This window comes from Dendrobates tinctorius, unplaced genomic scaffold (assembly GCF_039654945.1).
Source record: "Dendrobates tinctorius isolate UK_male_01 unplaced genomic scaffold, ASM3965494v1 ptg000196l, whole genome shotgun sequence".
Lineage (NCBI taxonomy): Eukaryota > Metazoa > Chordata > Amphibia > Anura > Dendrobatidae > Dendrobates > Dendrobates tinctorius.
Window position 1 is genome coordinate 1,478,321 of NW_027361863.1, and position 25,361 is coordinate 1,503,681.

Consider the following 25,361-nt stretch of genomic DNA (forward strand, 5'->3'; position numbering starts at 1 on the left):
ATATCTGAAGGGCTGTCACAGTGTAGAGGGATCATCCTTCTTCTCATTTGCACAAAGAAACACGAGAAGCAATGGAAAAAAAACTGAAAGGGAGAAGATACAGATGAGATATTAGAAACAAATATTTACAGTGAGGGTGATCAATGAGTGGAACAGGCTGCCACGAGAGGTGCTGAGTTCTCCTTCAATTGAAGTCTTCACACAGAGGCTGGACAGATGGTTTAGTGAATTCTGCTTTGACCCTGGAGGTCCGTTCCAACTCTAACATTCTATGGTTCTATGATTGACAGCAGCAACACATTCAGGGATTGCCTGTTTGCCTATCTTCTTTATTTTGAAAGAAAAATATATACTGTATATATATTTAACATAAAAACCTGATTTAAACAATAGGTAATTTTCTGATGACACATTCCCTTTAGAAAGAAGCTTGGAATGGGGAGACTAGTCATCCGAGTGACTCCCCGGCGACTTTTACAGGCTCGCTTGGCTTGACGGACAGGTCTCCCTCTATTTGTAGAGAGACCAGTCAATCAACCTGGGCCGGTAGGGTGTAGCCAGGGGAAGATAAGCCTGGTGACGTATCTCCTCGCTCCCATCTAAGCCATCTTTTCTCTGGCATGCCGCATCCGTCGGTAGTCATGAAGCTTGATGTCAATTCATGCCGCTCGTCTTTTCTACCAACCATTGCTCTTGTAGTTTTGGACTTCGTGCCCCTCTCCTCACTCCCCATTTTCCGTATTATGAAGATCCTGGCAGCTAGACCTCCCTGATTAATAAAGGCCCCCCCATACATATTAGAGGAAAGTTATCTGAACCCAATGATCTCAGCAGGTCTGGCTCACCACCTGATGTTTATGGGAGCCTTCCGACTCTACCGGACAGGTGGCGTCGGGGAAAGGGCGATTGGAATGATGGAACTTCAGCAGCTAATACTATTGTTTTCAGGAGTGGGGGGAGATAAAGCCGTTGCTGGAGGAGTCTGGCAGCAACTTTTTTCTCTCTCTCCCTGCTGAAAACACATGGACACTCCACTGAGTGCTCATGTGTATAGGGGAGTCTGGAGAGATACCATCTATACACAACTCCAAAGTCTGATAAATCTTTCTGAAGGTCTTTTGCACACAAGAGGGGGTTCTATTTGCCTCTTTAGCAATCCTATAAGCAGTTCTCACTGAAATTTTGCTTGGTCTTCCAGACCTTATCTTGACCTCCACTGTTCCTGGTAACTGCCATTTCTTAATAACATTTCAAACTGATGCAAGGGCAACTTGAAAACACTTTGCTATCTTCTTGTAGACTTCTCCGACTTTGTGGGCCTCCATAATTTTAATTTTCAGAGTGCTAGGCAGCTGCTTAGAAGAACCCACTGCTGCTGTTTTTTGGCACAAGGTTAGAGGAGGCTGGGTTTTTATAAAGCTGGGAAATTTGCATCACCCGGCCTTTCCTAATGATGATGGTGAACAAGCCATAACCAGATCAAACTAACTAAGGTCTGAAATCTTGGTCAAACTTATCTGAGCACACAAATCTCCAAGGGTGCCCAAACTTTTGCATCTGCCCATTTTCCCTTTTGTAATTTTTAGTGTAAAAAATGACATATATATATATATATATATATATATATATATATATATATATTACTAAAAATACAAAGGAAATGTGTCATCTGTAACTTTAGGCCTTTCAGAGATCATTTCATCTTCAACTTGCTTAACTGTTCACAATAACAGTAATTTTGACCAGAGGTGCCCAAACTTTTACATGCCATGGTATATATGCCATCACCCACTAAGATGATGATTTATTGGAGTGCAGTCATTCTAGGAGACTGCCGAATCATGACAGTGTGTGATGGGCGCTGTCACGACTCCCCTGTATTCCCGATGTGAGCAGGAGGTCATGTGACCACGAGTGATTTGCAGAGTTGCGGTCACATGCCAAATAGACTGATCTCTTCTTTAGAGAGAACACCCAGGAGTCTAGTCGGCTTGTGACTGCAACTATACAAAATACACACATGCGGTCATGAGACCACCTGCCCACATGGGGAATACCGGGGAATCCTGACAACTCGCACGCTGTCAAAGTTCGGCGGCAGTCTGCAGTCACGTAGAGTGACTTTAGAATTTTCCTTTAAGGGCTATACCCCTCCCATAAATAGATGCCATAGTGCTGGGTTATACCACTTATTAATGGTGGCTGCTCCGACCTCTGTGACCCCCACAAATACTTAGAATGAAGAGGACGCCGTACCGACTCCCTGGCTTCGTCTGCACAGTGGAGCCCCTCTGGCTGTGCAGGAGAACTGCAGCATAGTTCTAGCTGACTGAATGTCTCGGTGGTGCGGTGACCGCGCAGAGTACGGCCTTGTTCACACACAGCGTTTTTGATGCCGTTTTTACACTTTACGCCTACGTCATCACCAGACACGGGTGCTGGACCATTGTGTAAAGCGACAGCGCATCCCAGCACAACAAGTAACGGGATTCGGGAATAACCCTTTAATTCCAGGATCCCGCGTCCCTGAGCGGCTTTTCGGCCTGGAATGTTTCCATTCACTGACAACAAGCAGAGATCTTGTCAAAATCGCCTACATTTACCTAAACGTACTTCTCTGTCGTTATGTCTGCAGCTGAGACGTCTGCAACCTGCTACCCACCTCCTGTAGGACAACTACATGTCCCAGCATGCACCACCGAGAGCGCAGGCAGCACAGCCTGCTGGGAGTTGTAGTCCTTCCCCGGGTTATTTTCCGTACAGGACAAGTCTCTGCCTGTTATAAGCTGGAGGAGGCGGCAGCAGCCTGCAGTCGTCAGCGGCGGACACTCCTCCCTCCTCAGCTGCGGAGACCGGCGACAGTGCGGGCGGACACGGCCCTCTCCGTGCCCGGTAATGTATGTACCGCACATGCCTCCCTTATAGCCAGCGCTGTATTATCTGCACCATCCTCACCCGCCGCCTCCATGCCGGTCTTGCTGCCCGGCTCCTCTTTCTCCAGGTGTTTTGGTAACGTGGACCAAACCGTAGTTTTGTTGTCATAGTAACAGCGGGCGGCCCGGAGCGGAGTACGGAAGCCCGCGGCTCCCAAAAAGCGGCGCAACGCGCGCCCCCATTGGCAGTCAGGGCAGGGTTACACGTGGCAGGAGCTCACACACGGAGTGTATGTGTGTACACGGAGCAATGCAGCCATTGTGGCAGGTCACAGACAAATGGCCCGGTGTCAGAAAAAAAGTTGTTGTTTTTTTTCTGTCAGGAAGAAAAGCAGTTGATTTTGCACACACGCCCGTCCGAACTCGGCCATAGAAGTCCGCTTTTCTCTTGACCATTCTGTGTTCTCATATTCCGTGCAGCTGTCAGTTTTTTGTTTGTTTTTTTTGCAAGCTGTGTCTCTGGGAAAAAAGAAAAATGTTTAGAGACCGGTCAGTTTTGATTCATGTCACGGATCAAAATCGCCCATTCGTCAATTAGAAAAAAAACAACAGCCATGATGCGGTCACATGCCAACTAGACGTGCGTGGCCTCGCGCTATGCAAGTGGGTATTGAGCGATGGCGGATACAGGCTAGTCGGGATGTGTCCGCTCACAGTGCACGATGCAAGGATTCACAAGCTGCAGACTTGTAGCCGCGGGCGGGACAACCCCTTGGATTACATTTTTAACAGACTACTTTGAAGGGATTGTCCCCACTACTACGAGTTTGATTAGCTATCCCTCGGATTGGTCATCAATATCCAGATCGGGGAGTGACTGACACCTGGCGCTGTCATCAGGTCTGGTGGTGAGATGTAAGGGTTGAATGGAGCTGATCAGCAGCAGAGCGGTACTGGGCCCGATCCAGAGCGGTGCTGCACCCGATCCAGAGCGGGAGTGGGCCCGATCCAGAGCGGTGCTGCACCCGATCCAGAGCGGGGCTGCACCCGATCCAGAGCGGGGCTGCACCCGATGCAGAGCGGGGCTGCGCCCGATGCAGAGCGGGGCTGCGCCCGATGCAGAGCGGGGCTGCGCCCGATCCAGAGTGGTGCTGCGCCCGATCCAGAGCGGGACTGGGCTGTTTACATGCAGCCGGACCTGAAAATATCAGATCGGTGGGGATACTTGGTGTTTGACCCCACTAATGTGATATTGATGCCCTATTCTAAGACCCCCATCCACATTAGACTAACGTCGTCCAATCCTGACAATATTGGTGGGCTCAGCCAATGGTCTGATATGTGTGGGGTCTTCCTGACTCCCCCTACCCATCCTTGGATAAGCTAGAGGAGCCTGTCGGCGTCTCTCATCGGCTTCGGTGTATGGAGGAATTGGGGGAGAGAACCGTCAGCAGAACCATCATTTCACTGACAGCATTATCTTGTGCATGTTGCCCCTAAGGACAGGCCGTGAATCTCAAAGTAGTGGACACCCCCTCTAACTTTAAAAAAAAACCTGCATTGTACTTTATGGTGCACACACCGTCATCAGATTTCCGGGCGGACGGCGTGCACACACCCTGTACGATGACACTGCTGACCATGAATATGGACCCGTTTCATTGCTACAAGTATCGGACGACTGTTGTTGGTTTTTTTGCAATTGTGGCAAAGCTGATATTTAAAAATAATAATGTTAAACCATCTTCATATTAATCCTCTGCATTTTACAGTGCCAGCAAAGGGCGTGGATTTAAGAAGTCTCGTGCCTGTGCCGCGCAAATTGACAAGGTCTGCGAGTATAAGACCTGCAGCATGTCCACTTATCCTGCGGGTGCTTTTGGAAGGTGACCTGTGCGTCTTCCCTGCTCCTTCCTCGCCATGGTGTCTGCAGCGGTAAACGCTGCTGCAGATATCGCCGCAGGAGGTTGGCAGCGGAGATGCTATGTGGGAATGAAGCCTAAACCAGATGGCAATAACCAGAAAAATGTTCGTTCATCAGCTGAGACGATTTTTATGCCGGTTTACCAAAACCATAATTCTCGGCGGCACATCATCCTGTGTAAACAGGACATGTGCTGCTGACAGCACCATATTCTATCTGCACAGAACAATCATACTAACAGTCGTTCTGTGCACATAGAATGTTCGTCTAAACAGGTTTGTTTTGTTTTTTTTGTTTTTTTTACTTTTCTATCGGATTGTGTATAGCCTTTAATGGTCCGTGTAGTAGGGGCATAGCGTATTCTGGTAAATCTAGGGGGCGGGTGTGCAGTACCCGGCCGTGGCCACCCTACAGGTGACAGAGCTGTGCTGCTGTGCAGCTCCGTAAATGAGCTGATCGGTGGGGTCACCGGGTGTCACACCTGCACCAATCAGACATTGGTGACCTATCCTAAGGACAGACCGTCAATGTTAAAGTCCCGGACAACCCCTTTAAATAGTTTAATAAACTGCTACACACTATAGTATATGTGTCTTTTCACAATAGAAGCCTATTGGCAACATTTCTCTGAATGTATGATTATATAGCACAGTGGGGTAGGGACTTTGATGGCCACTGACAGCTGTGTGTCAATCAGAGGGATGAATGTACGATCTGAACAGGGCCTAAGGGTTTTCAGGAACACTAAGATTGGTGACCTAGCTCATAAGTATCATATTAGTTAGTAATCCCCACGGATCAACTGATTGCCAGGACCACGGCATACCGAAAGTGACAGTGCCATGCATTGTGTAGTGGCCATGATTGGTACTGCAAGCGATCTTTCATACCAGTTAAAGGGATTGTCCCTTTTTATACGATTATTGGTCCTAAAGGTTTAGGGAGGCAAAGAAAAACAAGCTGAGCTTTAATTCACCCACCAGGAGTCCTTTGCTTCTTCTCGCCGCTGCTCTGATTATTGCGTACAGGCTGCAGAGGAGAGAGACACTATGTCAACAGATTTGATATGATAAAACAACACCCAGCGCACCGCAATATAGAAAAATATACCTATTATATAATGCCGGGGTGCAACCACAGTAGGAAATAGATACATGACCTCATAAGAAAAGCACTACTGGAGTTATGCACACCACAACAATGTACAAAATAATACACACAAGCTTTATTGGCACACACAATAAAACACCATTACAAACCAATTAGCTGTGTCCACTCAAAACAATGAACCCATGAATAATTCCCATACATGAGAGTAATACAAAGACTTACGTCCAATAACCATGATCATAAAAACCCTCTCCCAGTGGCTCATGGGGCAAACTGGATGTGAATCCATCTGCATGGTATCCTGAATCCCCAACCACCAAAAATGCCTGGTGAAGTAAAGACCCCCAAGTATGAAAAGCTGTAATAAAGGAAAGTGACCTGGATCAGCAGCAAAATAACTGGTAATCACAACAAGCCTAGAGAGGGGCCCATGTAGTTAGGAAAACCTCCCATGAGGGCCCTAATGGCGGCACCCAGCATAAATATATTACCTAGAGGGAGTCAGACGCAAGAATGATCCCATAAATGAGGGTCCAAAGTGGACAACAGGGGTCACGTCTGTTGTCCACTCTGGACCCTCATCTATAGATTGTAAGGGGCAACAATTAGACATGTATCTGTTTTTGGAACTTCCACTTTTGTGCAAATTAAACATCCTCAGCTCAACTCTTCTGCAACTCTTCAGGGTGTACGTCCAGGGTCGGACTGGGGCCCACCAGGGGAATGGACTCTAGGGGCCCACCCTACGGTTATATGCAAATATCTGTCAGTCGTTATCCCCAATATAGTGGAGTATCGGCTGTAAAACACAGGCGGCTCCTGCACATCGACTGTGCGCCCCCATAACTGGGATGTATAATTACGGTAGTTTACATTAATGGGATTCTTTGGTTAAAACAAGTTATCACCGATCCATGGACTCCACAGGATAGGTGATCGCTTAGGTCCGACCATTAGAAACTGCACCGATCGGAAGAATGAGGAAGTTTTATCCCTGATAGGACACTTATCCCCATTTTAAAATGGAGCGGCAGGTGGGATGTCTGACAGCAGCTCCATTCATTCTCTTTGGGGTGTCTATAAAAAAACAAGTGCAGCCACGGAGGGAATGAATGGATCTGTGATCAAGTCAGACATGCCACTCCAGTCTAATGGGGATAAAAGCTCCACATTCTGCCGATTGGGTCAACATAGTCCGCCATACAGTGTTATGGGCAACCACATAGTCCGCCATACAGTGTTATGGGCAACCACATAGTCCGCCATACAGTGTTATGGGCAACCACATAGTCCGCCATACAGTGTTATGGGCAACCACATAGTCCGCCATACAGTGTTATGGGCAACCACATAGTCCGCCATACAGTGTTATGGGCAACCACATAGTCCGCCATACAGTGTTATGGGCAACCACATAGTCCGCCATACAGTGTTATGGGGCCCCCCCCTGCTCCTCCATGCAGCACATTATGGGCCCCCAGCCCCCTGCTCCTCCATGCAGCACATTATGGCCTCCCCTGCTCCTCCATGCAGCATACTATGGCCTCCCCTGCTCCTCCATGCAGCATACTATGGCCTCCCCTGCTCCTCCATGCAGCACACTATGGCCTCCCCTGCTCCTCCATGCAGCACATTATGGGGCCCCCAGCCCCCCCTGCTCCTCCATGCAGCACATTATGGGCCCCCCTGCTCCTCCATGCAGCATACTGTGGCCCCCCTGCTCCTCCATACAGTATATCATGGGCCCCAATGCACCTCCATACAGTATATTATGGGCCCCCATGCGCCTCCATACAGTATATTATGGGCCCCCATGCGCCTCCATACAGTATATTATGGGCCTCCATACAGTATATTATGGGCCCCCATGCGCCTCCATACAGTATATTATGGGCCTCCTGTCCTCCATACAGTATATTATGGGCCCCATGCGCCTCCATACAGTTTATTATGGGCCTCCTGCTCCTCCATACAGTATATTATGGGCTCCACCACACAGCCGAGAACACTGGACGCAGCACAGACCCTGACTCTCCCCTTCCCCTACTATTTTCTACTCACCGGACTGGAGGGCTGTGTACACACTGAGGCGCAGAGGGAGCGGGAGCAGCAGAGCGTGGCGGGCCGGCGGCGTCCTCTTGTCTGTGTGCTGGCGCTGCTATTAGCCAGGCAGCAGCCAGCTACAGAAGAGGAAATAAGAGTGCGGGGCGGTTGTCACCGCCCATCAAGAACAGGCCACGCCGCTGTTGTGAACCAAATGTCTGCAGCAGCAAGGTCACTCGGCGGCCAAGGTAAGATGAGCAGTGAGTGACTCATCAGTCTCATCACAGACTGTCAGGAGCCGCCGGAGCCAGCCAGCCAGGGGGTCGCCTCCCAACCGCGCGCGGCGGCTGCGCTAGGGTATGTGCATGCGCGCGGCGTGGCCCTGCGGCTTTTAAAGGGGCAGCAAATTTAAAGGGGCAGCAAATTTAAAGGGGCAGCAAATTTAAAGGGACCCTCGGGGCCCACTGGGCATTTACCCGGTACCCCGCCAGGCCACACTGAGCCAGTGTACGTCCATTGTAGTGTGAAAGTCACGGACGCAGCCAAACTAAGATGGAGAGAGCCGCGTTTGTGCTGAGCCATCTCGTGTTCTCTGGGGCCATATAGGGTGCCGCAGATAGCTCTGGGCTATGCAGAGTGGCATCATTCTGTGCAACGTGGGCGCTCATGGTTTAGAGGGTATAATTTTTCTCAGTACGGCATTTTGTTTACTGCACTGTTAGTCTATAGTGATGGCAGAACGCGCTCGGGTAAGGTGTTATCTGAGCATGCCCGGGTGCTAACAGAGTGACTTTGGTGTGCTCAAATAATACGTTCGAGTCCCCGCGGCTGCTAGTCAACACATGCAGGGATTGTCTGTTTCTTAAGCAATCCCTGCATGTGTTGTGGCTATCGAACAGTCGAACAGCCACGAGACAAGCAGGTGCGGGGTATCGAACATATTATTCAAGCACGCTGAAGACACTCGGTTAGCACCCGGGCATGCTCAGATAACACCTCATCCCAGCACGCTTGCTCATCACTGTTAGGCTATGTGCACACAGTGCGGATTCGTCTGCGGATCTGCAGCGGATTTGGTCCTGCGGATCCGCAGCAATTTTCCATGCGGTGTACAGTACCATGTTATCCTATGGAAAAAAAAAACATTGTGCACATGCTGCGGAAAAATCCGCACGGAAACACAGCGGTTTATTTTCCGCAGGATGTCAACTTTGTGCGGATTCCGCAGCTTTTTTACACCTATTCCATAGGAATTCGCAGGTAAAACACAGGCATTTTGACCTGCAGATTCCACGCAGATGATTCCGCAACGTGTGCACATACCCTAAGTCTACTTTTTCTTAATGCGAACGCCAACTTATTATGCTGTGAACATATTCCGCGGTGCTCAAAAACGGATCCATTACACAATAAGCAGATCCATTTCCCATAGACTTTAATGTTAAGCGGAAAAAAAGGTTTCCTTTCTTTATGTACTGCTGTTTTTGTCGTTTTTGTTTTTTGCTCTTTTTTTTTTTTTTTTTTTTCCTTCCCAAATAGGGCCCAATTTATCATTGGTGAAATTTTTTTCCTCTTTTTTTCTTTTTTGATATTTTTTGCACCAAATTCTTCAAAATGGTGGATCATGAATTTTGAGCAAAATAGAAAAATTGCTCTTTTATTTTTGCTTTTAACCTTTTTTTTTGGTAATTTTTACTGGGAAAAAGTTGCATGTCTCGCTAAAAGGTTGCAAAATTTGTGGAAAAAAAAAACACTCCATGGGGAGGGCTGGACGACATTTCTGCAACAACGTAGCAGGTAGCAACACTTTTAAATGGTCACAACTGATGAATCTGCCGACAACATCTGGAAACCATAAACCCTGGCCATAATGAGGAACTTTGAAATAATTGATATGTAGTTGCTTTTTTTTTTTTTTATCATTATTATTTCAAATAGGGGCCAATGAAGAATACTGACCTGGACAAAAGTTTTCTGCTCCTCAATTGAATCACAATTAAAAAAACAAACAAACAAAAAAAAACCACGGAAATTCAAAAGAAATTGCGAACAGAACCTAAAAGAAAAGTTTTGAAACAAATAAATAAGTCTCGTGTAAATCTGCCTTTTTCCCCTCCCGCCATAGAATCCCGCGTGGGACCGCATTACATTATCAGACTGCAGAAGATGAAGCCGCTTTTGTCTTTGATGGAATCTCCCTTTAAATTCTTATGTGGAACAAAGCAACAGAGACATTGACTTCTGCCGGGAACTCCGCACGGTGTCCGCTCCCTGCCCAGCCCTGCAGACTGACCTTTCACTCATGTAAGCCAAATTACCTCTGAGATGGATTAGATAAAGCAGTCAGGTCAGCACCTGCGAGATGTGAGCTGCAGACTGATGGAAGCGGCCTGTACAGCGCTGCGCAGTGCGAATGGGGCCCAGGAATGGAGGGCGCAGTAAAAAGGTTCTTGTTCTTCATTTTTGAACCACCATGTCTTCTTTTTCTTAAAATACAGCAAATCTCCCATGTGGTCTGTGCACACGAAGTCTCCTGAAGCCGTGGCTTTTCTTTTTCTTTTGTAAAGTGTATATATTTAAACTAGCGAGCGCTTTTTTTTTTTTTTTTTTTTTTTTTTTTCTTCAGGACTCGGCTGAAAGACACTGTGTGCACATACCGTTTATAAAACCCTCATCTATACTCTGTGGCGTAACTAGAGTTTGATTGGCCCCGGTGCAGAATTTTTGAGCCCCTACTTACACTGTAGAGTTCCAAATCCTATAAAGACAATAATGTCCCCCCCCCCCCTATAATATAATAATGTCCTCCGTCATCCTGGACCACTTCCAGTATTGATGGCCCTTCCACTAATGATGTCTTCCATGCCAGGCCTCTTCCAGTGATGATGTTCCCATCCCAGTCCCCTTCCAGTAATGATGTCATCCATTCCCATCCCGCCCAGATCCCTTCCAGTGATGATGGTCCCTTCCCATCCTGGACCCCTTCCAGTAATGATGTCCTCCTTCCCAGGCCTCTTCCAGTGATGATGGTCCCTTCCTATCCCGGACCCCTTCCAGTAATGATGGTCCCTTTCCATCCCGGGCCTTTTCCAGTAATAATGTCCTCCACCCCAGGCCCCTTCCAGTGGTGATGGTTCCTTCCCATTCCCGACCCCTTCCAATAATGATGGTCTCTTGCCATCCAGGACCCCTTCCAGTGATGATGTCCTCCATCCCAGGCCCCTTCCGGTAATGACGGTCTTTTCCCATCCCTGACCCCTTCCAGTGATGATGTCCTCCATCCTCAAAAACACGGATAGAACTTGTAAGTGAAAAACTGATGTCTGATTGATAACTTAAAGGGGATGTCCAAGCTTGGGGCTCAAGTCTGCAGTCACTTTATGTATAGATCAGGCATGTTCAATTTTTAATATGCTCAATCCTTTGATCCTAAAGGGAAATCTACATCTGTCAGCGGTGTCTGGCAGCAGCTTATTCTTGGATGTGGTGAGCAGGTCTGTGGGTAAGGGGAGAGCCGTCATAACGAATAGCTGTCTGCCGTCGCCATATTCTTCTAAGGAACACTTATGGATTGTGAGGCGAACGTGTAAATGCTTCTTTATGAAAGGAGGCACAAAGGTACAGCATAGGGCGGCTGCATTTTCGCAACGCAGGAACATACTCCAAAAAGGGATTTTCCTGATGATCCTTCCATCCCCATTATGGGGTAAAACCTTTTTACATCTCGTCTCTCCTCCTTGCTCTCGCATGTGTTGTGTCTCCGTATCTTCCCAAATTGTAATCTAATTATCAGGATTATGGGCGTTCTTCACAGGGAGATGAAATAGTCAGCAGATTCTGCACAAGTAATTACACGATTATGCTTAATTAACTTTTCAGAAATATATATAATACGTAGAATAAATGTTTCTATTGTAGTTTTTATGACCGGTTTTGTAATGTTCTGTTGCTGTTGTTATACTGTATATTCTATTTCATTCTTCATCTGCCATTTTTTGCTTTGTTTGAATGCTTAGTTTATTATGATTTTTTTTATGGCTGATATTTTATTATTCCGTTGAAGTTTTTATTGTTATACTCCATGTTATACTTTATCCACTAACTTTAGCTTTTGTATGAATTCCTCTGTTTATAGCTTTTAGGACTCGATTAATAATATCCATGTTTTCATACTCTTACGTTAACCTTTATCCCCTTTTTTTTTACCTTTGAATGCCTTGTTGTTGTTTTTTTTCCTCTTTTACATGTCTGGTATCATGTTCAGATGATTTACTTTTATGTTACACTTTATTTGCTATTTTTAGCTTTTGTATGAAATCCTCTTTTGTGGTTATTGTTTTTAGGACTTGTATAATATGTTTTCACACTTTTATGTTAAACTTTATCCCCCCTTTTTCAGCTTTGTTTGAATGACTTGTATGTAGTTTTTCTATAATTTTTTTTTTTCTCCTCTAGCAATGTTTGAATGCCTCATTTGTTTTTTTTTTTGTTTTTTTTTTTTATGGCTGGTATTGTAATGTTCTGTTGATCTACTACTTTTATGTTACACTTTATACTTTGTCCCTTCTTTTTAGCAATGTTTGCCGCATTTGTTTTTGTATGGCTGGTATTATAATGTTCTGTTGTTACACTTTATACTTTATCCACTCCTTTGTTCGAATTGCATATTTGTCTTGTGTGTATATGTAGGTCAACCTCTCATATCAAATGCCAGAAGCCTTTATTTAGATTGCACGGAGCTGTCACACCAGCCTCATTTCTGTATCCGTTGTTACATATAACACTTAATATATTTTTTCCCATGTCCTCTCATGTGGCAGCTGCAACATGGTGACCGGTAAAACTCCAGTGCTCCGTCAGCTTCTTTTTTTTTTTTTTTTTTTTTTTTCTACTTCCCATAGGGCCTGGTCGAGGGCTATTGTGTTGGGATTAGGTCACCACATGACCATCTCTGCGATCACAATCACTTCTCTGCTGTCGCTTAGTATTCACACTCAATCAGGATCCAGACACGTGTAACAGAGGGTTGGCCTGGCCGGTTCTTTGCTTAATCATTCTCTACACAGTTAGACTACTTGTACAATGAGGACACTAGGGAAGTGCTTTTAGAAGCTTCTTCTCATGTGTGGCAGATATGGCCTTCTTCTACAAGTCTAACCTCTTCCAAAACTTCTTCCAGCAGTTGAAGAGGACATTCCAAACCTCGTGAAAGTCTTAAGGAATCAGATGGTGAAAACTTTTGGATTGGAGTCGATTTGAATAAGTCCCTGGATTAATGGGAAGGACCTGATGATGGCTCTTCTGCAGGGATCTCCGGGAGAAGCCAGGGATTTGCTAACGGTGTCTCCAGAGAAGAGCTGTTTCTTGGATGAGCCCGACTCGAGCGACGTTGACGAAGGGCTTCTCGATGACTTGGAGCTAAATCCTTTTGACGGTTTACCGTACTCTTCCCGGTTTTATGAACTCCTCAAACAAAGGGAAAGTCTTCCGATTTGGAAATCGAAATATGTCTTCTTGGAGAGTTTGCTTCGTAACCAGATCGTGGTGGTGTCTGGAGGGGCCAAGTGCGGGAAGAGTTCTCAAGTAAGTCCTTCAGCCAAATTTGCTTCACTTAATCACTATTGGTTTATAGTTGATCCGTGTTTTTGGACGTCTACATCTATATAGAACTTGCAGTGCCAATTGATTAGGATTTTTTTTTTTTTTCCCTTAGGTGACACCTACTTTATAGAGTTTTCTGCTACTTTTTAAGTTCCTCAAGAGTAGAAATCCTTCCAAAAGAATGGAATTGACAATACTTGCCACTGAATTTGCCCTTTGTTCCAGTTCCGCATTTGTCTCCACTGGAGCGGAAGTGATGATGACGTTTCCGACCAGTAACCGGACTGCTGAGGCCACTAATGGCTGTAGGGTCAGGTGACTGGCGGTCGGGACATCTTCATTTCCAGTCCATCTAAGCAGCAGTCCTGGAAGTAGGGGCAGAATTGGATATAATAATATTATTTTATATTTTAATTTCCCTACCCTCTGGTAGCCTTAAAGGGGTCGTCCACTTTATTATAAAAAAAAACTTGTATTAAGAATGCATCAGAATAGGTCAGAGTGCCTTCCGACGGGGCGGTCCTTTTGAATCTCCGGTGTCCCCAGTATTGTATAGTGTATGACCTTATATACCCCATGGTCCTTGCGGTTGCTTCCTTTCTCTCCTAAGGGTCATCAACAGGATCATAATGCCACTTTCATACCAGAATAATCCCGGCTCGCTTCGGCATCCATATTATGACCTGGATTCTAGTGGCCTGAACCAACGACATCAGAATTAGATCCGCAGTTGGGCCAAGATTTGTGGCCCCAGGCAGGCGTAAATCTTTTTTTTTTTTTTTTTTTTTTTTGCTGTCAGTTCTTGATTAATTTTTAAAGGATTGAGAGATATCAATGATTCAGTGACCACAAGCTGAGATTTTGAAAACGACAACAAATACGTTGAGTACGTTTCATTTGCAGAAACTGGAAGATCTGTTTTAATTTTCCTGTGTGTGTGTGTGTGTGTGTGTGTGTGTGTGTGTGTGTGTGTGTGTGTGTTGTTTTTTTTTTTTTTTTTTTTTTTTGGATTTTTTTTATTGTTCCTTCCATGTTCTGCTTTTTCTAATAGTTGTACGCAGCAATAAAAGTGTTCGGCGAGAGTAAAGGCCCCCCATAGACCTTAGATAAGTCAGGAGCTTCTGGCCATCTAATGTTTATGGCAGCCTCCACAACTGTCCTCCAATAGATTGTCATGGAACCTAAGGATCGGGCGGTTGGAATTCAAATTCTCGATCCTTTTATTCATTTTGGTGAGAAATTTTTGGTAGACCACAGGAGCACTTGGACAAGCGTTCCTGTGTATGAGGGAGTCGAGAGAAACTTACCCGGCAGATTCATCAACACTCGCCTCACTGCTGGGGTCCCCCCGCCTTTTATCCAGTCTTCTTCTTATTGTGGTGACATTGGCTGCAGCAGACATGCAATCAGTGAATTGTGATTGGCTGCAGCGGTATTCTTCAGTTGGAACCTGGAGCTAGGAGATAATTGGGAGCTGGGAATGTTACCGCTGCAGCCATTCAATGAATCGGTTTTGACTGAAGCAGCGATCACGGGCAGCGGTAAAGACCACAGTGGAGGTCAAGTAGGTATCTAAGACATATGGGCGAGGGCTGTCTGCACTCAATCTGTCTTGATGTGGCTCTCCTGGGTACTAGGCAGCACGATTGCAGTGCAGCCATGGAGAGTATTGCATATGGGGCCAGCAATGAGAATTGCATGGTGCAATGTTTATTATCATTCTCACCTAGGGTGGAGAAGTTGCTGCTAAAACCCTCAGGAACCTCACGCTACGTCAGATGGTCAAACGACACCGGAAAACAACTGTAGGTACTTACTGCACATACATGTAGAAAAAGTATATTATTGTTGTGCAGGTGACTCTTTACCTGGAGTTGCTATTATCCAGCTACATACGTTCAGGGCTGGCATTAGGGGCAGGCAGACAAGGCACTTGCCTGGGGCTCTCTGCTGGGACCCTACTTGTGCTGTGATGCGTGCACTCGGGGTCGGCCTTAGGGGCAGGTAGACAAGACCCTTGCCTGGGGACCCCCTGCTAGGAACCCCCCCCACTTGTGCTGTTATGCATGCACATGTCATATAATAGCTACTATGGTATTCTGGTTTTATAAGCATATATTACCCAAAACCTATTGCCGGAGCCGAAGTGACTGCAAAAAACTGGTGGAATATAATTATATACAGGGAAACCAGGGCTAAGTGCACAGGAGCCGCCCTGGATTACTCTGACAGGTTTGTTTGTGCAGTAAAACTTTGCTCGGGTCGCTGTAAGTGGCTGCAGTCAGGTCTGTCTTTATCTTAACCCACGGATTATGTGTTGCATAAAATGGTCATAAACGGCAAGACCTCATTTGTTTTGCTGCGTTGAGTTTCAGTGAACTCTGCCCCGTCATTTCCACGTATCACATGACCCGGTCAGGTGCTCACGGCGCGTTTCGGGGGCGGACATACCTGGGTGGACACAATAATGCTGTCTCATGTAGGATCTGAGGCTGTGGCAGGTTGTTAGTAAAACGGACAAGGGTTATGGTTCATGAGACCCTGGTGTGTGCTGGGAACTTTATGTGAATAAAGGCTAATTATTGTATAATTAAAGGGAACCTGTCACCTGACTCATACTGCCCAAACCGCTGATCTTTTTTTAAGGCATTGTGTGTGTGGTATTATTATTATTATTATTATTATTATTATAATACAGTATATTGTGTTGCATAATAGAAAGCTGCCTGAAGAGTGGATCGGTCACTTCTTTTATCCGCTTTGCTGTTATTGAAGCCTAAAACAGTTGATAGAAGTTCAAAAGTCTGACCATGTGCACAGTGAGCTGTTTTGACATTATTTTTGCCTTTTTATTTAAGTGGTTGCTTTGGTGCAGAACCGACTAAAAATGAAGTCGTGTACTCTGCCCGTGTGCCATCCTCCCTCCTCACTAGGGTCGTCGCCGCCCTCCTCAGCCCGCTCACCATCACCCTCCTCACTAGCATCGTCGCCGCTCTCCTCAGCCCATGCATGATTTCCCCCTCATCACAAACATTGTTGCCTCTCTCCTCAGCCCGTGCACCATCCCCCCCCCCCATCACTAGCGTCGTCGCCGATCTCAGCCCATTTCCCCACTCATCACTAGTGTCGTTGCCTCTCTCCTCAGCCCATGTGCCATACTCCATCACTAGCATCATCGCCGATCTCCTCAGCCCGTTCGCCATCCCCCTCATCACTAGCATCGTTGTCGAACTCCTCAGCCCGCTCGCCACCTCCCCCTCATCACTAGCGTCATCGCCGATCTCCTCAGCCCGCTCGCCACCTCCCCCTCATCACTAGCGTCATCGCCGATCTCCTCAGCCCGCTCGCCATCCCCCCCTCATCACTACCATCATCGCCGATCTCCTCAGTCCGTTCGGCATCCCCCTCATCACAAGCGTCATCGCCGAACTCCTCAGCCCGCTCGCCATCCCCCTCATCACTAGCATCGACACCGATCTCCTCAGCCCGCTCGCCATTCCCCCCCCCCCCCCTCATCACTAGCGTCACTGTGACTCTCCTCTGCATGCACACCGGACTGCACCCAAACACTGATTTCTGCCTCGGATGTGTCTCCAGATTCGCACATGGATTAATTCTAACGTGAATTTAAAGGGGGTGTGCAGGCTTGCGTCTCAAGTCTGCAGTCACTCTGCGTGACAGTAGACTTGTGAATCCGCACGGTGCGCACAATGCAGGTGGTCGAGTAACCATAAGTATTTGCACATTTCCGGCCAAATTCTGACTAGATGTATCCAGCTTTTTTCCATTCACTTGTATTGAGCGAGGTCGCGCATGTCTGGTCTGCATGTGACCACATCTGTGCAAATTACATACTTGCGGTCGCTTGCCTGTTGCCTGCCGGTTCCTGGCACCGGAGAATCCTGACAGTGCGCACTGTGTGTGCTGTGAGTTTTCACAAGTCTGAAGTCACTAATTTATTTTGTTTTCCCTGGTGCACACGGATGGGTATAAAATATCCCTGTCCATTGCATTTGCTACAGCATCATTGATGTATAAACCTGCTGCAAATCCGAAATCCACATTACGAACAAGAAATGTGACCGGTCTCTTAATTGTGCGGACCCAACGTCTGTTACCGCATGCGGTCAGCCCCTCGAATAAGAGTAATCTGCACGCGGATCCACATGCAGAAATCCTCTAATAAAATATTATATAGCCATGAATAGCGCTCGTATGTGGCCGGACATACACCCGGCGGCAGCACGGGGGGATCAGACGTCTCCAGGATGAATGGACCAGGATCCTTGCAGCTATAAGACACGTTTCTCCGTGTCGGAGGGCGAGCGGCGCGGCTGCCTGTCTTACCTTCCCAGCGTGAGCTGACATCTCCTATCGCTAGAAGAGGCATTCTGCACCGCGGCCGCCGCTGCAGTCGTATTGTCATTTTCCCTTTCCTGGGATTCCATTGCAGAATTTACTCCTTCGTGAGTTTACATAGTGAGCGGCATGTGCCCAGCTCCCCGACATCCGCCCGGCTCTGTGCAGTCGCATTGATTTGGCCAACATGCATGTTAAGTCTATTGGAGCCATATTTCCATCATAAATATACTGTATATATGGCAGATTTAAAAACCACTTAGGGCTTGTTCACACACTGCATTTTTTTTTTTTTTTTTTTTTTTTTATTAGCATTTAACAGTACCAATAAAGTGGGTAAGATTTCTGAAATCCTTTACTTGAACCATTTATTTATGTTTTTTTTGTTTTTTTTTTCAGTCTGCAACAAGCCAGTTTTTGCTGTGTTGTTCTTGTGTGTGTGTGAGGTTTTTTTTTTTTGTTTTTTTTTGTTTTTTTTTTTGTTTTGACATTCATATGAATAAAAAGAATAAAATGCAAGGAGTGGGGGGGGGATATGTTTTAGGCAGCGTTTTTTCCCTGCCATCATTCCGATATTATTTTTCAGATGACTTTATGTACTCTGCACAATCATTGTCAGGGTCCTAATCTTTGGGGGTGCAGAGGCTGCAGTCCCACCCATGCCTGATGGCGGAAAGCTCATGGTCCGTTATTCCTTACAACCCATCCATTACATCCCTGGCTTGGCTAAACAAAAGGTGCATTTTTTTTTTCTGAAAAAAGGGGAGAAAAATAAGAGGATTGGGCATATTGAAATCCAGCAGCCTGATCCTTCCTTCCAGGTTAAAGTTGGGGAAACCCCCTTAGGCCGGGGTCACACTAACCAACGCAAAATACGGTCAGTATTTTACATACGTAATAAGGATGAATGGCCCCTAAACAGTGCTCCGTATGTCATCCGTAATCAAGGTGTGGTCGCGTATTTTGCGCATGTCAGCATCCGTATGTAATCCGTATGGCATCCGTATGGTGAGATTTTCTCGCAGGCTTGCAAAATGGACATATAATGAAGCCCTATGACAGGGTTTATAACAGAAACGAAAGAATAGATATAGACACATAGAATACATATATATGTATTCTATGTGTCTATATCTATTCTTTCTATCTTTATTAAACCTGTCAGTGTGATTTTACTGTATCGCGCACTGAATTGCCACCTTTGCTAAAAGACACCTGGTGCGTATTTCTCGCAAGTCACATGTCTGGTCCGTGTGTAATCCGTATTTTTTGCGCACCCATAGACTTGCATTGGCGTACTACGGGCGTAGTACGCTGACAATCTCAGCATGCTGCGATTGGCACGGAGCGTAGAATACGGATGAGAAATATACGGCTGGTGCGAGGGACCCCATAGAGAATCATTGGTCCGTGTGTAATGCGTGCTTTTAGCGCCTCTCACTCGGCCGTATTCCTCGCCAGTGTGACCCCGGCCTTACACATTTAATCGGCTTGTTCCACCCAAAGCCACAGGTCTGTCTGACATCAATCTGATGGAGTATGGCCACTTTTTATAGATGTGTTCAATCTGTTATCTGCAACTAGTTAAATAGACGCCACTTTTGGGGCTCTTGTTAACGCCATAAATTTTTACGTCAATGTCTGTGTGCATGGGGGTATTTTATTTGTTCGGCACTATTACTACTGTATGCCATTCTGCGGTGTATTGTAGCACAGACTCCTTATAATAAAGGAGTTCTGTATTTTTTATTTTTTTTTTAAAGGGGACATTTCTTTTATCTTTTTTTTTTTTTTTAATTTAATGAGTCCCTCCTCCAATTGCAGCCGCTACACTGATTTTGGAACAGTTTTTCTTTTTCTTCTGTGCCCCTCCATTGAAAAGTTATGCCTCCGAGTAATAAAGGTGCACGATTTGTCTTTCAACAACTGGGTGTATGCCACAGAAATTCTCTGTGGGCGTGGCCGTGTTGTGATTTGCCAGCATCAGAGGAGAAAAGGTAAACGCCCCCTGTCGTACACACCCATTTGGTCAAAGGGTAAATCTGTACTATCTTTCCTGGGAGGCATAACTTTGGAACGGCAGGGCATAGAAGAAAAGGAAAAACTGTTCCAGAATCTGTGAGACAGCACCTATTGGAGAAGTTACTCGGATTAATTAAAAAAAAGTGAGGTCTCCTTTAAATTAACATCATCTTGTTTAAGTAATTCTGGGTTTATTATCTTACCTTCCCTCTGCTCCCACATCTACAGGATGCAGTGGTGACATCACGACTACAGGGCACGTGACTGCTGCAGCCAATCACTGCTACTCCTCGAAGTGAATGGAGCTGTGCTGCAATACCACGTACAACACATGGTCAAGGGTGGCGCCATTTCTAAAAGAAAGCAGCCATGTTTTTGTAATCCTGTTCATCCCCTTTTAAACTTTGGGCTCAAAATTTAATATATATTCATCTTTTTATTTATTTTTTATTTTTTTTTCCATTTATGGGCCAACATCATTGTAGGGTATTTTATTATTACATGCCGTCCTATGCTCTGTATGTGATCATCAGAGCTTGTCTGCATTGTGTTTACTACCTGTGCGGTGTTTGAGTTTCATCCTGCTCCCAGCGTATTTGTATTGGGCTGCAAAGACAAATGTTGGCAAACATGGACTCCGAAGACGCCACACACCCGGAAAGATAAAGCAAAATGTCCACATTATGGGCAGGTGCAGAAAACCACTGGATTTTCGGTCCGAAAGCGATCCAACAAAATATCAGATTGCACTCAGACCTACAGGTGCTTCTCACTAAATTAGAATATCATCTATTTTGCTAATTTCAGTTCTTCAATACAAAAAGTGAAAGTCCTCTTATATAGAGTCATTACAAACAGTGATGTATTTCAGGTGTTTATTTCTGTTAGGGTAGGTTTCCACTTTCGGGATTGCTGGCGCTTTGGACGCTGCGGAAACCCCGCTCCGCCCAAAGCTCCGCCCCCCCTTTCAACGCCACGTGATACCGCATGTGTTCATTGAACACATGCGGTATCACCGCATCGTATCCATAGACTGTGTAATTTATCTTGCGTAGATGGAGCGTCTATGCAAGATAAATAGACATGCTGCGGTCTCCCCGTGTCATGATCCCAGTGCAGGTTTTTGAGCTGCCCGGCAGGGGTTAATGTCTGGAGCTCAGTGCAGGTTTTGACCTGCACACCTGGGGTTAATGATTGTGGCCTCTTTTTGGTTCTGGGGGAGGCTTCTTATAGCCTCAGGAAGCTCCAATCCCCCGTCAGTTATACTTTCGCCCTTGGCATAGTGTGGTGACCCCTGAGTGTGTTTGTGCTGTGTTCTGGTTTCTTGATTCTCTGTGTATGACTCGGTCTGTTCTCTGGATACTGCTTGTTGGATTCAGCTTGGTACCTTCTATGTCTGTTTAGTTTTGACCCCTGCTTGGCCCTGACTATCCATTCTGTCTCATCCCTGGTACTTTACTGCTATCTCTGTGTATGACCCCCGTTTTGCCTGACTCTGAGTATTTCTGTTTAGTGTCCTGCCATCTCTGAAAGCAGGACGCTAAGCCCCGCCCCTTGCAGTCACATGACCGTAGGTCCTTCACTGCTTGCTAACCTTCAGCGTCCCCAGGTCCTGTTTGTACTTTCCGGCCTTACCTGACCCCGGGCCCCCTACAGTGCGGGGGAGTCCCTGCTCAGCAGAGGCTGCACGCTGGCGCTGACAGGACCCAGACACCCTGCATGCATAGTGGAGACGGGATTTCATAAAATCCCCTACAGTATGCTGTAACATCTGTATGCAGTGTTCAATCCGCAGCAAATCCAGATGAATGACGCTGCGTGGAAACATACCCTAAATGTTGATGATTATGGCTTACAGCCAATGAAAACCCCAAAGTCATTATCTCAGTAAATTTAGAATAACACCAGCTTGAAAAATGATTTTAAAACTCGAAATGTTGTCCTACTGAAATGTATGTTCAGTAAATGCACTCAATACTTGGTCGGGGCTCCTTTTGCATCAATTACTGCATCAATGCGGAGTGGCATGGAGGCGATCAGCCTGTGGCACTGCTGAGGGGTTATGGAAGCTCAGATTGCTTTGATAGCAGCCTTCAGCTCATCTGCATTGTTGGGTCTGGTGTCTCTCATCTTCCTCTTGACAATACCCCATAGATTCTCTACTGAAACATACTTAGGGTATGTGCACACGTTGCAGAAAATTTCTGCACAAAAACCTGAATCCCTTCCCAGAAACTGCACCTATTTTTCCGCGGCGGTTTTTGTGCGTTTTTTGCGCAGTTTTTGATGCGTTTTTTACCGCAGCGGTTTCTAAAAGCATGGGAGAAGCCTAAACCGCGGAAAAAAAACGCAAAATTAATGTGCATGCTGCGGTTTTTACCGCGATGCGGTAAAAAACGCATCAATCTGCACAAAAAGTGCAAAATGCATAGAAATGACTGTGCACCTTATTTTTAGCGGTTTTATAGTGAAAACCGCGGTAAAAACCGCTAAAAAAACGCTGTGTGTGAACACAGCCTTAGGGTATGTGCACACACAGTTTTTTGTCTCTGCGGATTTTGTAGAGAAAACTGCAGGAAATCCGCAGGACAAAGTGGTTTTTCTGCGTTTTTTTCTGCGGTTTTTGCCCTGCGGTTTTACACCTCATAATGGATGAGGTGTAAAACTGCAGCGTTTCTGCACCAAACAATTGACATGCTGCGTTTTGAAAAAAACGCAGCATGTGCACAGCTTTTTTTTATTTCCATAGGAAATAAAGGTACTGTACAACGCAGCAGAATCTGCTGCGTTTCTGCAGAGCCAAAAACGCTGCGGAAACGCAGCAGAAACCGCAAAGTGTGCACATACCCTAAGGGACCTTTAAAAATGCTTAGGAAGCCATTGCAGGTGTTTTTTGTTAATTATTCTAATTTACTGAGTTAATGACTTTTGGGTTTTCATTGGCTGTAAGCCATAATCATCAACATTAACAGAAATAAACACGTGAAATAGATCACTCTGTAATGACTCTATAGAATATAAGAGTTTCACTTTTTGTATTGAGGAACTGAAATTGACTTTTGATGATATTTTGTGATAAGCACCCGTATGTGGCTGTGCAAAAGTCTGATGTTGTTTTTATCCTTGGACAGTGTGTGTCAAAGGGGAGAGAAAAAATTGCAGCATGCACAATTTGTACCCGTAAATCAGATCGCAGTCAGCCAAGTAAGTTAATGGGTCTGTCAAAAAAAAAAAAATAAAAAATCGGACCTCACTCTGCTGAGATACAACATTTATATGGACTGACAGAATGGAGAAGATGAAGACTTTTTTTTTTTTTTTTTTTTCTTTTTTTTTAAGACAGTCGTGTGACCCTCACCTACGAGAAAATTGATCTGATTAGCGCTAGTCACACTCTGATCAGATTTTGATCATAGTGTGATCTGATTTTTCTCGGATGTGGTGGGGGAATTTCTGCATTCTGTGGACTCATTGACTTGTATGGCCAAGTACAATCCGATTTACACATGCAATTTGTGCATGCTATAATACAGTATATAATGTGTGTTTTTTTTTTTTTTTTTTTGTTTTTTTTTTTTTATGTCTCCGCTCGGAGAGGCTTGGTCTGAGATAAATCGGATATGTGCCATATAGAATTACTTGGGAATTCGTGCGCTTCGATGTTTTGCTGGATCACACTCAGACCGAAAATATGGTGAATGAGCCATTGAGTTGAATGGCCAATTTTGATAAAATTAGACAAACAAGTCTCCATTTTTAACAGTGGCGCCCAAGAAAGAAATGAACATTTAATTATGCCCTAAGACCATAATGAGTTCATAATCTGTCCATGAAAATACACGATAAGAAATCATTCTGCAAAAACACAGCGTTTGAATGAGATCTTATGGAGACCCCATGTTCATTTTTGCAGACCGTATTTCAGTGGCCATCCATTTTTGCATTGTGCGTTTTGATCAGGCACAAAGAGCCTCCTCCTTTTGTCACTATTCACTGCACTCTTTTTCAAAAAGTTAACGGAGCCTGGGACTGACCTAAAAACGCCAAAAGTTGCTCAAAAACTTTCGTTCAGCTATTACTTGCACAAAAAAAATTGTAAGTTTCAAATCGTTTTTAACTCCTGAATTTCGACAAAAACTTTGCTAAATCAGGGCAGATTTTGTCTTTCAAACGTTAAAATCGATGGTGAAAATCTGACTATTCTTCAGTAAACTGCACGTAGTTTTTGATCTAAAAAATGATCTTCTGATGTGTCACAGGAACATGGCAAAAAGATCACATCGGTGGAGTCTGAACACCAATGAATTCTAGAATTAAAGGGCATGTGTCATCAGAAAATGGCCTATTGTATAAGTGTTGAATGTGTTATGGGCTCAATTGGCGAGGTGGAGTGTCTATACCGTAGGTCTGGCTGAGTAGCTCAGACAGGAGGTGACAGTGCAGGTGGAGCGAGTCTAGGCGGACATCGTGTGGATCATTGAAGACCAAGACAGCAGGGTATGCTGGACAGATGGCAAGGTCTACTTCTTCAGAGTGTACAGTGCAGGTAGCACAGATTAAACAGAGTCAGGTGTGTGTGTGTTGTGGTACAGCAAAGGGTGTAGTGCTGGATGGAAGATACATTTCTTTTTTTTTTTTTAAATTCGTTTATTGAACTTCAGGACCTAAAAAATGCACAACATACAATTGGCCTATGGTAAGCATTTTCCACAGAGCATGCATGGTTCCGTCCATTATAAAATATAGAGCCAAGAAATTGCACACTATTTTTTAAAAAAACAAGGTAGCATTGTACATAACCTTCCCAGTATGCGCAAAGGACAGTTGGCTGTATGTCATAAAACATGTATATCGAACAAATCTCATAAGCCTTTAGCATATTATTCGGATAAGGAAATCTAATCAGAAATTCCTAAACTACGACTACCACTACATCAACCTATATCTACTATTTCGCAGCCTTGTATCCTACAGCATACTATCTCGTATGTGATGTCTCAACCCCGCAGGGTAAGATGAGAGGAGTTCCACCTCCCCCAAATTTTTTCAAATTTACCCGGGCATCCCCTATCTTGGTATAAGATGTGCTCGTATCGAATTCACCAAGTCAATCTAAATTCTAAGGGATGGGGACAAAGTTCCCATCCACCGTATTGCCAGTACCTTCCGTGCCATAAATAACGTCTCACGCAGGAAGACCCCCATTATATCGATCCCAAATCTCCTCATCCCATACCCCAAACAAGCAGACCAGTGGCTCTAGAGGGACCAGGGCCCGTACTAGGGATGACAGTAATGATGTCACCTCTCTCCAGTAATTTGGGACACTGCCATACCATATGAATAAAATCTGCGTCTGGAGAGTGGCACCATAAACATTCTGATGATTGGATTCGACCCATCCTAAAAAGTCGTGTCGGAGTCATGTA

General features: G+C 45.4%; 2 protein-coding genes across 11 annotated transcripts in view; one reads left to right on the plus strand and one right to left on the minus strand.

Annotated features, from left to right (window-relative positions):
• The window catches only part of FANK1 (fibronectin type III and ankyrin repeat domains 1), a 156,670-nt gene extending 138,621 nt beyond the window's left edge, over nt 1-18,049 (minus strand). For 4 of the 7 annotated variants that reach the window (XM_073552771.1, XM_073552766.1, XM_073552765.1 and 1 more), the window contains exon 1: nt 2,663-2,945. In XM_073552771.1, coding sequence (XP_073408872.1) covers nt 2,663-2,912 — 250 coding nt within the window. In that variant the 5' untranslated portion in view covers nt 2,913-2,945. The other 3 variants (XM_073552769.1, XM_073552768.1, XM_073552770.1) reach the window with 3 other exon arrangements.
• DHX32 (DEAH-box helicase 32 (putative)) overlaps nt 2,763-25,361 on the plus strand; it is a 98,087-nt gene continuing 75,488 nt past the window's right edge. The window contains exons 1-2 of one of the 4 annotated variants that reach the window (XM_073552761.1): nt 2,763-2,897; nt 13,133-13,533. In XM_073552761.1, the coding sequence (XP_073408862.1) occupies nt 13,240-13,533 (294 nt within the window). In that variant the 5' untranslated portion in view covers nt 2,763-2,897; nt 13,133-13,239. Of the gene's footprint in view, nt 2,898-13,129; nt 13,534-25,361 lie in introns of all 4 variants that reach the window. The other 3 variants (XM_073552760.1, XM_073552762.1, XM_073552763.1) reach the window with 3 other exon arrangements.